The 15,036-nt window shown below is 42.7% G+C and overlaps 1 protein-coding gene across 1 annotated transcript in view; it reads left to right on the top strand.

Moving 5' to 3' along the window:
• LOC308121147 (signal-induced proliferation-associated 1-like protein 2) overlaps positions 1-15,036 on the top strand; it is an 89,231-nt gene that overhangs the window by 60,846 nt on the left and 13,349 nt on the right. Inside the window, exons 10-16 of the mRNA XM_080482245.1 lie at positions 1-142; positions 3,059-3,205; positions 4,419-4,522; positions 4,980-5,068; positions 6,327-6,700; positions 9,619-9,882; positions 13,212-13,350. The exon at positions 1-142 is cut by the window's left edge and continues 113 nt beyond it. Of these exons, the coding sequence (XP_080338371.1) occupies positions 1-142; positions 3,059-3,205; positions 4,419-4,522; positions 4,980-5,068; positions 6,327-6,700; positions 9,619-9,882; positions 13,212-13,350 (1,259 nt within the window). The remainder of the gene's footprint in view (positions 143-3,058; positions 3,206-4,418; positions 4,523-4,979; positions 5,069-6,326; positions 6,701-9,618; positions 9,883-13,211; positions 13,351-15,036) is intronic.

Genomic DNA, 15,036 nt, shown 5'->3' with positions numbered 1-15,036 from the left:
CCACAGCTGCCGGCACTCCCTTATCGCGCGGATCGCCCACTCAGGGCCCGGATCGCCTGCAGTGCCAGCAGATCCTCCAGCAACACCAGGCAGCTATTCCCAGAAGCACCTCCTTTGATCGGAAGCTGCCAGATGGGTCCAGGTAAGCTCGCTCACCCTTTCCACTGTTCTTGTTTCTTGATTAAAAATGGCCAGACTGCCGTGTGCCAGTTGAGGTCAAAATTCAACAACGTGTTAACAAAGCTTTATTAAAGGGCAGATCAATGTAATGCTGTGACAAATAGAAAATCTCAGTTAAAGTTAAAACTAGATCACTCTTGTTGGTACAAAAATCAAGTTCAACACTTCTTTCTTTGGGGTTGAAAGGTTTCCAAGCTTCTTTTTTCTTTTCTTTTTTTTTTTTGTTGCCTGGTGTGAGACTTTTGATCAAAAAATCAAATCCTGTGAGATGAAACCTTTGAACTCTCCGCTTTTGTCATCGAGCAAAAAAGAGCGACAGTAACACCGTGAGAGCTGTTTTTGTGCTCAAATATTTGCATACACATAAATGGAGCATTTTAGTGAAATGAATTCACGGCTTGGCTTTCATCTCACTTCAGATGATATAGCCACACTCAGACTTTGTTCCTGTCCCGGGCTGTGTCTCTTTTGGACATCTCCATTGAGCCATGTAAAGCAGTGATTTGTTCATTCTAATGAAACCCCTACAGTCATGATAACCTTTCCAGTTTGTCACACCGACCCCCTCCCACCACCACCACCTCCTGTGGCGTAGCCTGTTCTGACTACACTGAGATAATGGCCGCCCTCTCTGCCTAATCAGAGTCCCTGGCAGTGGGTACCCTCCTTCCTCTGTCCTCCTCCGAATGCCGCTTCCCCCTCTCTCTCTTCCCGGGCTTTGCCGAGGAGGAGGTGATAGGGACACTGACACAGCTCGGCTCATCTCATCCAATTACTGGAGAAACAAAGAGAGAGCTCTTCCCTGGACCACGATATGTAGCACCCCAGAGGGAGCAGGAGAGGAGGACGGGGATGAAGGAATCATAGATTTAAGAGGCAGAGAGGGAGACAGAAGGAGAGTATTATACACTCACACATCCTACAGGAATAAATCAGCATAAATTATTTTGGTCATTTGTTAGAGTAGCTCTACTAATTTACAAAAATAGGTAATTAGATCATTTATTTACACACATTGAATTTGCTGTGACACCTCAACAGTGTGAGAGTAAACAACCTGAACCATGAAAAGAACAACAAAAAAAGACACTTAAATCTCTAAAGATTGTAGGAGTATTAATGGTATCTTCAAATATCCACTATAAATTCAAATTAACTGGAGCCTGACTGGTGTTGTCATGAAAATACTTCATCTTGCTGTGTTTTTTTTCTTAATATGGAGGTTTACAGGGCACATAAAGCACCTAAGGCACCATCTCATCCACACATGTAGCTGAATCCACATTTCAAACCATAAATGTGATACTTTCCATGAAGCCGAATGAGACAGACCCCCTAATCTCTCTACCTACAGCATGCAGTTGGAGCTGAGAGAAAGCGCTTTCAGTATGCCCTCAGAACTTTATATGTCAAGAGAAGAAGAAAAGCCTCTGCTGCTGTTTCACATTAAAGTGGCTGGACTCTGCTGAGGAGACTTATGCTTCAGCCGAGGAGGAAATGTAGGGATGTGGCCAGCACGTTTGATGATGTGTGCTACGATTGAGTTACTGACAGTTTAGTTTCCCTTGGAGATCAAGAAAAAGAAAGCCGGTGACAGACGCAAACTGTTGATGCGGAGAAATGTCTCGCCTCCTCAGTGAAAGTTCCTGCTTTAATTTGTGAACTGCCACCCTCTATGAGATTATTTATATTTGATTTGTCCACACATTTGCACATTTTCAATCTCCGCATGCAGCTTTTGCATGTGACGAATCGTACTTGGAATTAAATGTTAAATCATAAACACTTTTGTCAGCTGGGAAATCAACTTCGATTCAATCCAAATTCATTAGCTAAACAAACATGTAAGCAAAAAAGACTACGCAGATATGCAAAGTATGAATTATCCAACCAGACTTGGCCAGGGACTTAATGTGAAAGCCATGCTGCCTGTGTTATTGCGGTCTTATTTCCTACTGGTCATCTAAACCTACTCTGGTGTGCTGGACAAAGGAAAAGCCTCCAGGCAGCAGACGTCACTTGCATGAAGTGTTTATTTTTCACTCCAGGCCGTCGTCCACCAGTTTTTCCTGGCCAGACAAAAGTAAGCAAAGAAATCTCCTTTCTCAAGATATGAAGTCGGGGCAGTGAAGAGATTTTGGAGAGTCTGAGCTGAGATGATGGTTGAATTAGGTAAATCTATGGAGTTTATTTAAAGGCCACATGTGCAAAAACACTTTCAAGAGCGGAAATCTCAAGCTTCCTCTCACATATGGGAGCTCCTTGAACCTCGACACACACAAGACTTCACCATCGGGAGTACTGACTGCATCTTATTACCATAACTAATGTCTTTTTTTTTTTTTTCTGTCATTTGTCTTTGCTGAACAAGACACTTTCTCACTCACTGACAGTTTCCGTTGAGGTTCCGGTCCATGGTGCTCACATGCATCATGACACCCAATGATCATGTCATTAATGGCAGGAGTGGGAGACGTTTTTCAAGTGGTGGTAATTCTGGTCTTTGAAATACCAAGAAAAAAAATAGGTTTTTTTATGCAGGGTCCATGAATAATTTGTAACAGCCCTCTACAAATAGATTGGTGAATAAAATTTTCTAAAACTCTCAACATTATTATATTTAACTAGAAAATTCCAGAGAAAAAAACTGTGCCAGGAAAAAAAAAAAAAAATGCCATCCTAGGAATAATAATCTTTGCACCAAATATAAATATATACCAGGAAAAAAAAAAAAATTCCCATTTAAATCCCAACATCCAGTAATGGCATCACATTTTAAAGTCATCCTGAAGACATACTAGCCATTTACACTTTTAATCTGTTCATTGATGGCATTGTGCTGAGCAGTGCTTTATATTGTGGTGCTTTGTTTCTGCAGGATGATGCAGGATATGGAGAATCCCCAGGTCAGCTCCTGTAACAAGGGAGACCAGCACTACCGCAGCTCTCCCAGTAACCAGTCCTCCTCCAGCGATCCCGGGCCCTGCGGCAGCGGCACCTGGTCCCAGCAGCCTGGATACGACGGGTATGTGACCACAGCACTGTTACTTTTTTTTTTTTTTTTTTTCAAATAGCCTCTAAGTAGTTCCTCCAGGATTATGTGGTTTTGCAGTAATGAAGGCAGCAAAAAATCAGTCCCGGCGCTATTTCTGAGAAGTTGCAATTTTATAAAATGACAGCAATTTTTCAGCCTGAAATGACCAAATCATCAGAGCACTTTTAGCCCCAGCATCACGTTTTATTTTTTGTGTTTCTTTTTTTTTTTATTTTCTGTGCAGAAAGTGATCTAAAAAAATAATGAAATAAAGGTCTAATACTACATCCAAAGCATAAAAAAGCTTTGGTTTCCAGAATTGTTTCAGAACAACAAAAAGTGCCTGAATGGGAACTTACAGTTTATAACTGTTAGAAATCCCAACTTGGTAAAGCTTTTTGTTTTGTTGCACGCCTTTAAATTCATGTTCATAAGAATTATAAAAAGATGTGCACTGAACTATAAAAGGAATTTATTGTATCATGAATCTGAATGGCAGATTTTGTGTTCAAAACTGATCAGATGAGGTGGATGACACAGATTTAGATCTTTTTTCTTTCTTTTTTTACAACCTATCGTAGGAAACTCGTCTTCACTGTAGTTTCAGGTGCTTGCATAGCCTGCAGACAGTGCCGGAGTAACATGTGTCGGGGCTGTGTCTCGTACATGAGCAGAATACTTTAGAAACCCGACGTCCTGTCTGTAAGTGGTTACAGACCGTGACAAGAGGCTTGGCTTCCCACTCCTGCCTTTCTGTCAGAAGCCTCAAAAGTGCAGTGAACTCTTGAAGGAGCGCTGAGCCCCGTTGGAGCCGCTTCGCTGCAGTTCAACAGAGACGGCGTCTGATCTCCAGTTAGTCTTTGTTAAAGATCACGCACCACTGTGGCTTCTGCTCATCTGCTGCAAACCTTTATCCGCTCTTTAAGGCTTAATTAAGACCTGCATTGAAAACAATTTGCTGCTCTGTCTCCTTTTTTCGAGAGCGAAAGAGTGCATGGCATGCCGAACCAAATAAAAGGAGGTTGGCTGGCAGCTCCTTTGTTCCATTATAAGCTCAAGTGATTTGACCTTTAATGATCTTGAGCTAATTGCTGTACATCTGTGGAGAATCTATTGAAGCCTTTTCACTGACTGGAACACAGACCAAGTTCTATAGACAGACAATCGTTGACGGGCCCTTTTTGCTCCTCTTTTCATCCTCCAGGTGTCCCTCCCCTATTCTCCATGAGCTGGTGGGGGACATGCAGGGAGGAGACGGAGAGATCCACAGGGAGAGAGAGCCCACGCTGGAGAGGACCAGGTCTGCTGGTGAGTCTGATCCTCTCATGACTCATGGGTTTACGTTGCCTTGTACAGATATGGGCAACTTGTTCATAGGCTACTGTCGGCTCCACATTCTTTACGTCACGTGAGGCAATTACTTTGAATTTATTATTAGTTTTCCAGGTAACGCTGATGGAGGGTCATTTTAACCACATTTAAACCAGAAATCAGTTTTTATTATAGATACTGTAATTACTACATTGAAGTGTAAAAATATTAAATGAATGCATGTGGATTTGATGATTTCAATTTTGAGACGAGCAGTTAGTCTGTGGTCGTGGTGCTTTGTCACAATTTGGCCCTCTGGTAGTAAGCATGAAGTCGCTAGCCCCAAGACGGCAATGTCTTAGCAGGCATGTGACAAAACTAGCTGTTTACTCTGCTGCCGCCGCTGCTGCTGCTGCTGCTTCTTTATGCTCCACGTTTCTTTATGGCTCCGCAGAGGCCAAATGGCACATCCCCTCCACCAAGATCCTGAACCCTCTGAAGCAACGAGAAGGAGGAAAAGACTCGCCTAACAAGCTGTCCAGGGTAAATGCATCAGCTACTCTCATTTTACTTCAACTGCAATGGAAGCAAATAACGTGCTGAATATTTAAAGTTTGACGCAGGCTGTGTGCAGTAAAGTGTTTTTGTTGTATTCAGCCCTGCACTGTCAGACCTGCTTTACCCCATACTGGCATTTCAAATGGTGCTGGGGTCAAATTGCCCTTGTTTTGGACTTTGCTGCAATCAGCCGTTGAATTGGGCCGTTCAGCTGGGCTGTTCATGTTTCCCCTCCAGACACTCTTTGCAGTTATCACTTTCCTTTCATCAGCATGCTAACCAGCGTCTCATCTCATCTCCGTTTCTGGTTGTCTCACTCTTTTCTAGGACACATTTTCCTAGAAGGTTGAATATATTAGGAGCTGTAGCCTCTCATTTCTCTCCCTCACTCTCTCTCATTTATCTTTTTTGAAGCCCCCAAAACAGTCTCTTTTATTATTCCCTTTTTGAAGCTGGAGGCCTGCAGATACACCTACCAACTTGTTTCGGTGCTCTCAGCACTAAATCCGACCCGCAGAAAAAAACTTAAACCATTCTCCTGGCACCATATGTTCCAAATACACAGTTTGTATTTGTTGTAATGTTATTTAAGATGCTTCCATTATTTAGCAACGTTAAGCATACTTTATTGAAAAAAGTATGGCAGGTCAGCCCTTTTTAATTTATAATTGATATTCTCATACCACACATACTGTTGACACTCTTCACCAGAGCATTGTTTCACTATTCAATAAATTGATTTTTAGTGCTGCTAATGCACATAGTACATTCACTGAGGTCAAGTTGACCTGACCTTGACTTTTTCTTTAGCTCAGTTACAAGCATCTCTGACTGTTTCATTCAAGCTGGAGGAAATAGGTGATGAAACTGTCACTCATTCCCTTTGAACTCACCGAGAAGTCATATTGTGTTGGATTCTCACATAAGTAGCCAAATACGTCACGTGTGGCGTATTCTTTGTGTATTTTCTTGTCCGTATTACTGTCGACTAGCTGACAGAATAATGGGCCTCGGGAAAACAAGCTGTCGCCTTAGTCAGGGACACATGAACATGTGATGTAGCCTGATGGGTGAACCCCTCCCCGTCTGGTACGCCAAGCATGTTAAAACAACCGTAAGAATTATTTGCAGCTGCTGTTTGACCTCGTTTGATTTACTGGGTATTTCTTTATCCTTCACCCCCTCTCCCCCCCCAACCCCCCCTCTCTCTCTCCCCCCATCTCCCTCTCTCGCTCCGTGCCAGACGGGTGATAAAAACTCAAGCCACTCAAGTAGCAACACTCTTTCAAGCAACGCCTCCAGCAACAGCGACGATAAGCACTTTGGCTCTGGAGACTTGATGGACCCGGAGATGCTGGGCCTCACATACATCAAAGGGGCGTCCACAGACAGCGGCATAGACACTAATCCCTGCGTGGCTCCAGGGGCCCGGGTGCTTCTGCAGGGCCGGGCGGGGGAGCAGGGACACCCGTGGGTGTCGGAGCACCATGAGGATGGTGCATCAGAGGAGGATCATGGGAAGCTGTACTTACAACAAGGATATGCTTCTGCCATTATGTCCAGTCATGTGACAGAGGGCAGCATCGGAGACCTGAGTGAGATCTCGTCACATTCCAGGTACAGTACAAACAACACTTGATTTTGTGATTTTTCTCATAATGACACTTTCTAAACTCGTGTCTTCTTTGTTGTTTGTGGGGAAAACAAAAACTTTGTCTTGTGTGAAGCTACAATCTGCGACCTATTGAAGGAAAAAGGGCTTAAGTTACTTATATTTGTTGCTACAAGCACACAAATCATAGGTTGTCGCTTTCAAAATCATCACATCTCAAGCAAAATGATAACTTTTAGGGTTTTGGATGAATAGATTATGAGTTTTCTTCCCATCTCATCACATCTACCATCAAAATAAGAGACTTTCTTTTGTTAAAACAGTATTTATCTTTGCACTTCAGTTTCAAGGACTTGAATAATCCATTTCGAGGTGCACTGAAACCGTTCTGGAGGCTGGAGAATTTGCTAACTAATTTTAATCTGGTTTTGTTCAAAGACCATCACGACTGGTGATTTTTCTTGTCCATTGGCAATTGCTTTTTTCCAGTCCAGGCTTTGTTCTATCATGATGGGTCAATGATTTGCCCGCTGAGGTAATTCACACCCACTTTTATAGCTCACAGCAAAATCCATTGTATTCACATATGAGGATGTACAGTCACACGCAACCATTGGCAAACTCATCAGCCTGCACTGTATCCCATTTAACAAATAAAAAAACCCACAAAGAAAGGTCGCTGGCTGCTAGCTGACCTTTTCACCCCATCGTCTTTCCTCACTGCTGACCTGCAGCCCGGCCTATCCAGCTGTGCTGGAGCCGGTGGGTGGGGCTGTTGTCAGGCTGGAGCAACACGGGGGGGGCTTCATCACACTGTCGTCCAAGTCTTCCTCACCAGACTGGGGCCCATCTGGGAGAGCGAAAGGGTGTCAAAGAGAATTGGCCCTGCAGCCACTCACAGTCTGTCTTTATGAAATAAAATGAGTATCTATTTGTTTATGTCGTGCGGGATTATGTTACCGCAATCTGTTCAGATCATTGACCTGTTGGGGAGGCGCCTCAACTGTCCACTTCAGGATATCAGTCACAAATGTGGAGATGAGCCCATGTCGTCACCTTGATTAGTCAGACGTTTCCCACCTTTCCTGTAATGGTCTTTGACACCAGAGTGTCATCTGAAAAAACAGTGAAGCAGCAGGAGCACGTTTTGCGGGGTGTGGCCCAGATGGTCATGAATATGGAAACAAGAGTGTGTAGCACCTTCAGCTACAGACAAATCTGATGTCCCAGGGTGTTTTAGGAGAACATTTTTGCATTTAGTGAAAGTTATCCAGCAAAAAAGAAGACACCAGGACCTGAATCGGACATCTTTAATGAGCCGGTTGCAGTTTTGCCCAAATCAGAAATCCATTCAGAGGAGCTAACAAATGGATGCTCACCACAAAGAAGACATGAAACTTAAACTGTCCACTCATACTGAAGAGATAAATGATGAGAAGCTACAGCAGATGAGAGTTTTCAGGGTTCCTCTGCACACTGTAAAGTAAAATGTTAGAAGAAACTGGCAGGAGTATTCATGTGATATGTTCACATCACAGTCAAACGATTCATTCAACTTACTCAGTATTTGAACTGAATAATCTTAAGCATTTTCACCAAGCGGAAATAAACATCACACATGAGCAAATATCAGAAAACCATTTTAAATCGGGCAGAGTTCTATAATACACTCAAACTGACAACTGAGCTTTTGGTGTTTTTTTTTTTTTTTTTTTTTTTTTACAGACTGTCAAAAATAACTAGAAATATATGTCTCCTTTACTTCAGGCATTCCTTTGATCGCTTGATCATAACTTTAAGGGTCAGTTCAGTCAGATAACAAAATTAGAAACAGTTCCCCTTGTGCCTTGTGGCATGCACTTTAGTTTTATGCTTGAAGTACCATAAATCAGCAGAAGTCCAAGTGATAGATATCCTGAGCCTGTGTATACACTGTATAAAAAAAAAAAGATTTCAGGTTTAAGCTCTATTAGCTCATTTTTCTTAAATCAGTTCTAAGCTACAGTGTGTCCACTTCAACTATCTAGGTCAGTTGTGTTCAAATAATATTGGTGAATAGTCCTAAAAAGGGGGAACAGTTGAATTGTTTTAAATTAGTTTGGGATCACTTAAAAAGTTTGGTCATTATACACCTATTGCAAAGTTCTTCGTACTATTTTCATCTAAGCAGTTCAAATTAATCTGAACCATTAAAGTAAGATCATTAGCTTGCTTGATGCAGTTTAAGGGCAAGGTTATAAATGATTTTAAGCCCAGTTAACTATTAATCTTCTGTGCATTACCCAAGCCAAAACGGCAAACTAATTAGTCCAGTAAGCATTCGATTGCATTAAGATTGAGGGATGAAGCCGGAGAACAAGAGGTAAACCCACACTGGTACAACGACATACAAACTTTAGACACAATTGTGCTGAATCCGAAATGTTTTGGAACCTGTGTCTTTCTGCAAAACAGCGACAGTGCAAAAATGATGCAGCCCATCATTGTGTCGCGCTTTTTTTTCTTTTACAGTGTAGCACTCCGAGTCTGAAAGAAAGCGCCTCTCTGCAATTTGAACGCACTGACCCTTTAATGCGGTTTGTCAGTTGATATTTGACTAAATACTGAAAGGTCAAGGTTCAGCAGAATAAGTCACATGATAGATTGGAACTGAGTCATCTCCTGAAGCGAGCGAGCAGGAGTACACAGCAAGTCATTCCATCAAAGCAAATACAGATTCAAACTCATTTTCATTGTAAATATCTCATTTGTTTCTACAACCTGTGCTGCCAGCATCTGTTGTCATTTCTTTCATTGTTTTAAAAATGCTTGATTTGACTTCTTTTATGATTTACTCATTTGTGTCTGTCTGTTTTTTTGGAATTCATTCATTTTGTGTTCACTTTTGAGTTACATTATGCTTTATTTTTTGCTGTTTGATCAGTGGCTCACATCACTCTGGCAGTCCCTTGGCTCGCGGTGCCAGATACTGTATGTCAGCTGACTCGTCCAAGGTGTACACCATCCCTCAGACCAGCAGCTCGGGACCGGGTCCAGAGCCGGGACCCGGGCCTGAGCCCAGCTCAGAGGCCTGCGGACAAACACGCACACAGTCCAGTTGCAGTCTCCCAATGGGCACGAAGACTGCTGGTGAAGATGATGATGATGCCCAGAGCACTGAGGGACCTCCCAACATTTCAGAGTGTGGGTGAGTGTGTGTGAGAGAAATAAAGTCGACAGACCACATATGAGACATCAACAAAAGTCCCCAACACCACAGAAAAACTGAAAAAGTTTCTAGTTTCCTTCCCATTCACATGGTTCACTGTTGGTTCAACACTCGCTCTCATGCAAAGCTCGATGACACACTTTATAATCACGCTCCTGTCAGCACTATTCCTCTAGCTGCAGAGCTCTTTTCTCCAAGACCCATTGTCGTCCCACCAATCAGCCCACCCAGAGTGCATAAACTGGCCTTGATTGAAGCCGACAGCCACAAAATAAATAAGCTCAATGAAGCCGCGGACATAATACACTTGGCACATGTCACTTGTGGTTATTGATCGTTGTTGTGAAGCAGGGTCCCTGTGGACTTGCAGGCTGAGACTCCACCAGATCAGCATCTCTGCTGGGAGCCAAGCGATGATCCACACACTGCTGTCACACATGCAGCCCAAGGACAACAGCCACACGTTTGTCTATAGAATTATAGATGAGGAATGAACGCTGCTGTTCAGCTACGTCGAGAGCTTGTAATCTCTCCAGACTTTATATGAACATCAATGACCCACTGTATCCATCTGATGATTAGATTTTGTGTTGGAGGAAAAGAAAAGATTCTGACAGTGAAAGTCAAACACAGACGTGATGGTGTGAGTGTGGTGAGGTTCTTGTTTCGAGCTTTGGGTATGTTTTTGGAGGAGTAAACCTGGTATTTGCCCTGGAAGACACTCCCCGCCCTGTCTCTCAAGTAATTTCATTCAGGCTGGGAATTTAGCTACTTACAGCTGTGTGATTGATCGCATGCACTGAAGTCATCTTCTGCCGACTTATGAAAAAGCTCCGTAATTCACTTACCCTCCCTATTGTTTGTTTATATATTCCTGCCGTTTTATTTCATCTTACATAACGGTGCCCCATGATGAATGGCCTAATAATACTCACAGATATTGTTCTAACATAATGAAGTTTCTTTTCCCCCCTTTCTCCAAAGTTTTCTCATTTGCTCACACTGTATGTAATGCAAGATGTGGAACAATTCCTCTAACCCTCAGCTTTTCTTTTCTTTTCTTTTGCTTTTTTTTGTCTCTGGCTTCTGCTTCATGTTCCAGCGGAGCGGAGAGCTTGTTAGCCTTTCTTCTCAAAATCCTCTCTGAGCGTTCAAGGTATACAGTTGAAGTCAACCCTGATCTGACCCAGCCTGCTTCCCTCCACACACCACAACCCTCCACCCCTCCCCTCCACCCCAGACCTTTACACCGCTCCTCTGTCATGGCAAGGTCTTTTGCTTCGTCTGCCATGTGGTAGATGCTGTAAGTGGAGGGCAGCTAGGTGTGTATCAGTAGCTTGACCAAAAACTGGAGACATGGAAACATCACTTCAGCACTATATGTAAAGCTGCACACTCTTATATAAATATCGGTTATGCAAGCCATGCCTCTTTGAAACCTCTTGTATAATCTCAGAAATTAGTTCCTGCAGAGAACTTAAATTAATGAAAATGAGTTAAACTGACAGGGAGCCTATTTTAAGCTGATTCGCAAGTATAGGGCTGAGGTGACTGGAGACATCACGCAGTGAAAAAAAGATTAAAACATCAACAAGGGCCAATGCTTTAAGAAAAGGAAAAAACATTCTGGTGTGACACTGGACCAAAAGTAGCTTCATGAGAAATTCATATGGCTGTAAAGACAGAAAACGGTTGAGAAAATAGCTAAATGTTGTTGTTTTTTATCATTTGATTAATGCTGGCTGTTCAAGTCAAGACTTCTCATGAATGAACAACAGTTAGCGGCTTACACTTTCACACGGATCCCGATTAATTCTGCCCAAGATCTTCTGCAACATGTACCCTGTGGTGTTTTCGTCTTTACTTATAGTGGCGGAGTGGAGAAATATGCGAGGCGCCAAACCATTACTGCTGTGGTTATATGCACTATTGCATCTATTGTGGGTTTCCAGTAGAAGAAGCGGAAGGTATTGCTACATCGCGGCGCATCAAAGGAGAAAATCTATTTCCATCAATTTTTTATTGTTTCCTCTTTTGGAAGTCGCAAAGCTTCCTACCTCAGCCAAGTCGAAAAAAACATTACATTTTCCACCTCAATCTTTTGGCAAGGCTGATATTAAAAATGGGTAGATGAAAACATGCCTTCTTTCTTCACACTTATACTTGAGATCTGCGGCACAAGGACACATTTTAACAGAAAAAAATTACACACAATATAATCACTGCTGCACAATATAGCAAACTTTACCTGCAAAGGTCAGTGCATTAGTATTGTTCCAATCTTCCTGCAATTATGAATCGATCATGTAAGAGCAAATTGGACAAGCACTAAGTCGAGACAGAAACGCTATTTCCCTACAGTTTTAAAATGAAGCCTTCAGCAATCAGAGCTTGGTGAAATGCTCTGATTTTCTTTTGAAAACGGAGCAACCGCTCGTAATTTTAAGATGTCTTAAATTGGTCAGAATGGCATCTGGCAATCACACATTTTCAGTATCTGTCTGTGTATTTGGGGCTTGGTTACTATGGCGCCTGAAGCTTACATCAGTGCAACTCTCAGCCATAGTGTCTCTAGGTAACCATCACAGCCATGCTGTCCCATCATCTAATCATCTAGCAAATCTCCCCATGGCCGTCTAACACCCTGCCAACAGCACTCAGTGTGTCATGCTCGGGCTGCTCACTTCAAGCAGAGGTCTCGCAGCCACATGACTTCACCAGCCAGGTCGGTCACATCCTCAGCGCCCGTGCCTTCCCCTACTGAAAGACTCGCCACCCTCAAAATCATTTAAATGTGCTCAGACAAACCACCTCTGACAACCTCCACCAACAAAACATGTCACCTCTTGTGAGTCCATCTCCAGGCCCATCTAACAGCTCTCCTGCCTCCTTCTGTGTGAACACTCCTCTTGCGTCTGTGGTTAACACTCGTGTCTAGATGTTGTTTTCTCTCCAAAAACCCTTGTTTCTCCTTTCCTTTCTACCTCTCACGGTGCTTGGCTGCATCCTGTGCAATCCCTTTAATCGCTCTGCTGGCACAGTGATGTGGGACAGGATGGCATTGAAAATATTTCCCCTTCCTCGCTCCTTCTCCATCCCTGTTACCTCACGTTCACCTGACTCGCATGAAGTGTGGAGGCACCTGATGTTAGAATGTGAAGACAAATCCTCCGTCTAAACCCTTTTTGTGATACTTGCCACTTTTCTCCCAAGTAGCCGGGGCTACCTCTGATGGCCTCGCTCGCTCGACGGTCCGTGTGACCCTTGTGGTGAACTCTGCTTCTCTGTGCCCTCTGTATCGTCTACAGGCAGCTGTACGCACACGAGGCTGCATGCAGGCTTCAGGCTGCTGAGCGGGACGGGAAATCACTGCAGAGACTTTCCAAAGAAGAATACATTAAAATGATGCTGCCTGACAGCCCACCGGGAGAGGACAGAAATCGGAAGGTGAGGCCTTTTTGCATGGCTAACTGATTAATTTGTGTAATTTGGCTTCGCAATATTTATCAGAGAATTCAACGATCCGCCAAGTACCGGTAAGTCTGTTACTCCTGATAGTCAAAAATTTGTATTTTATTTTGTAGTTTCTATCCTATTTTACACAATGAAACTTTAGGAATTGTTCTGTTATGTTTTCATAAGAAGTATTCTTAAACTGGTATTTGGAATACATTTTATTATGAATACTACACAGTGCTACAAATTGATATAAGAGGCATGTTTATCTTTATTCAGCTCAGACACTGTGGTAAAACCCGGCAGTATTCCACATTTTGCAGCTTTATCCATTTTGATCAATCGTTGCAGTCCTGTTATTCAAGCTGTGCTCCTTGCATTGATCCTTTGAGGACAAGCCATCATACATTCAGAGGGAGCCTGAGATTATGATGTTGTTTAAGCCACACAGGAAAATCAAAACTCATTAAAACTGTAAGTAAATGACCAAAACTATTAGTGAATGGCATCCCGGGAATCGACTGCAAAATCTAAGGCTTTTTGCTTGTGCTTTTCTCCTGCTGGGGAAGAACCAGAGCAGATAACCACTTGCTGGGAAAGCAAGACAAACATCTGCTGTCTATCAGCTGGCACTGCTGCCGTACACCACAGCTGATACGACTCCTGGAGACTCTTTCAGTCCACGTCGACTGGCACAGTGTTTGGTTAATTTCATTTATGAAGGGGCCTGAGTTTGCTCAGTCAGGATGTCATGGATTAAAGGCAGGAAGTTGCAGCGCGCACATTGATGTTTGATGTTCCTGAGTCCCGGAGACTCTATTAATTGCATCTTGAGTTTCCCGCACCCTCCCCCATCCATTATCTACCAGGAAGAGACCCTGGAGAAATGGACAAATGGGCTATATTTGGATGCTGCTCAATTCTAATACAAATGCACTTCACTTCCCTAGAGAAGGCCGGCATGTCCTCTGGCGTAGGCAGGCCTCGTCCCTCAGATGAAAAGCTCAGGGCAGCTATAGCCTGTGATGTAGTCTACTTGATGAGAAAGGTCAGAGGGTTTTGTATAAATCATCTGTTAGAGTACAGTTAGGTGACGTCACTGCAGTATAGAGATGTTTTTTTGTTTTTTCGCTAAATATCAGCAAAGTGGCCAAAAATGAAGGTGACTGACCAACGTCATGCTAAAGTCGAGCAAGCCACAAAACTTTGCCTGCGGTGGAGATCAACTATAGTTAACCGTTTAAAACCAAGCCTTTTTTGTTATTCTTTGGCTCAAAACATTTATGCTTTTAAAGTTTGTGCATGTGGCATCAAGTGGAAAAGCACTGGTGATCAAAATGTGGCAGGTGGTTCGATGAAATGAAACAATTTTGATATTTTGTTGGTTTGATTATTGATTGTTGGAATTGTTTGTGGAGCATGTAAATATACTGTAGCTTGTATATTGTTATATCATGCAACTTCTTTAAATTTGTGGACACTATGAGTCTACAACAGCTTAGATTTACACTCAATGATGAATAACGCAATCTGCATTTTGACAAGAGAAGCTTATTTTTGGTCAGTTTTCAGCAATTTGTTGGAGTCTTTCTCCAAAGACTCAAATTAAAATCAAATTACAAACACAATTTGCTGAATAGTTTCCAAATTCTATTTATTGAATTTGTTTTTCTCCTT

Source organism: Lipophrys pholis, assembly GCF_963383615.2.
Source record: "Lipophrys pholis genome assembly, chromosome: 15".
Classification (NCBI taxonomy): domain Eukaryota; kingdom Metazoa; phylum Chordata; class Actinopteri; order Blenniiformes; family Blenniidae; genus Lipophrys; species Lipophrys pholis.
This window is presented reverse-complemented; position numbering and strand designations above follow the sequence as displayed.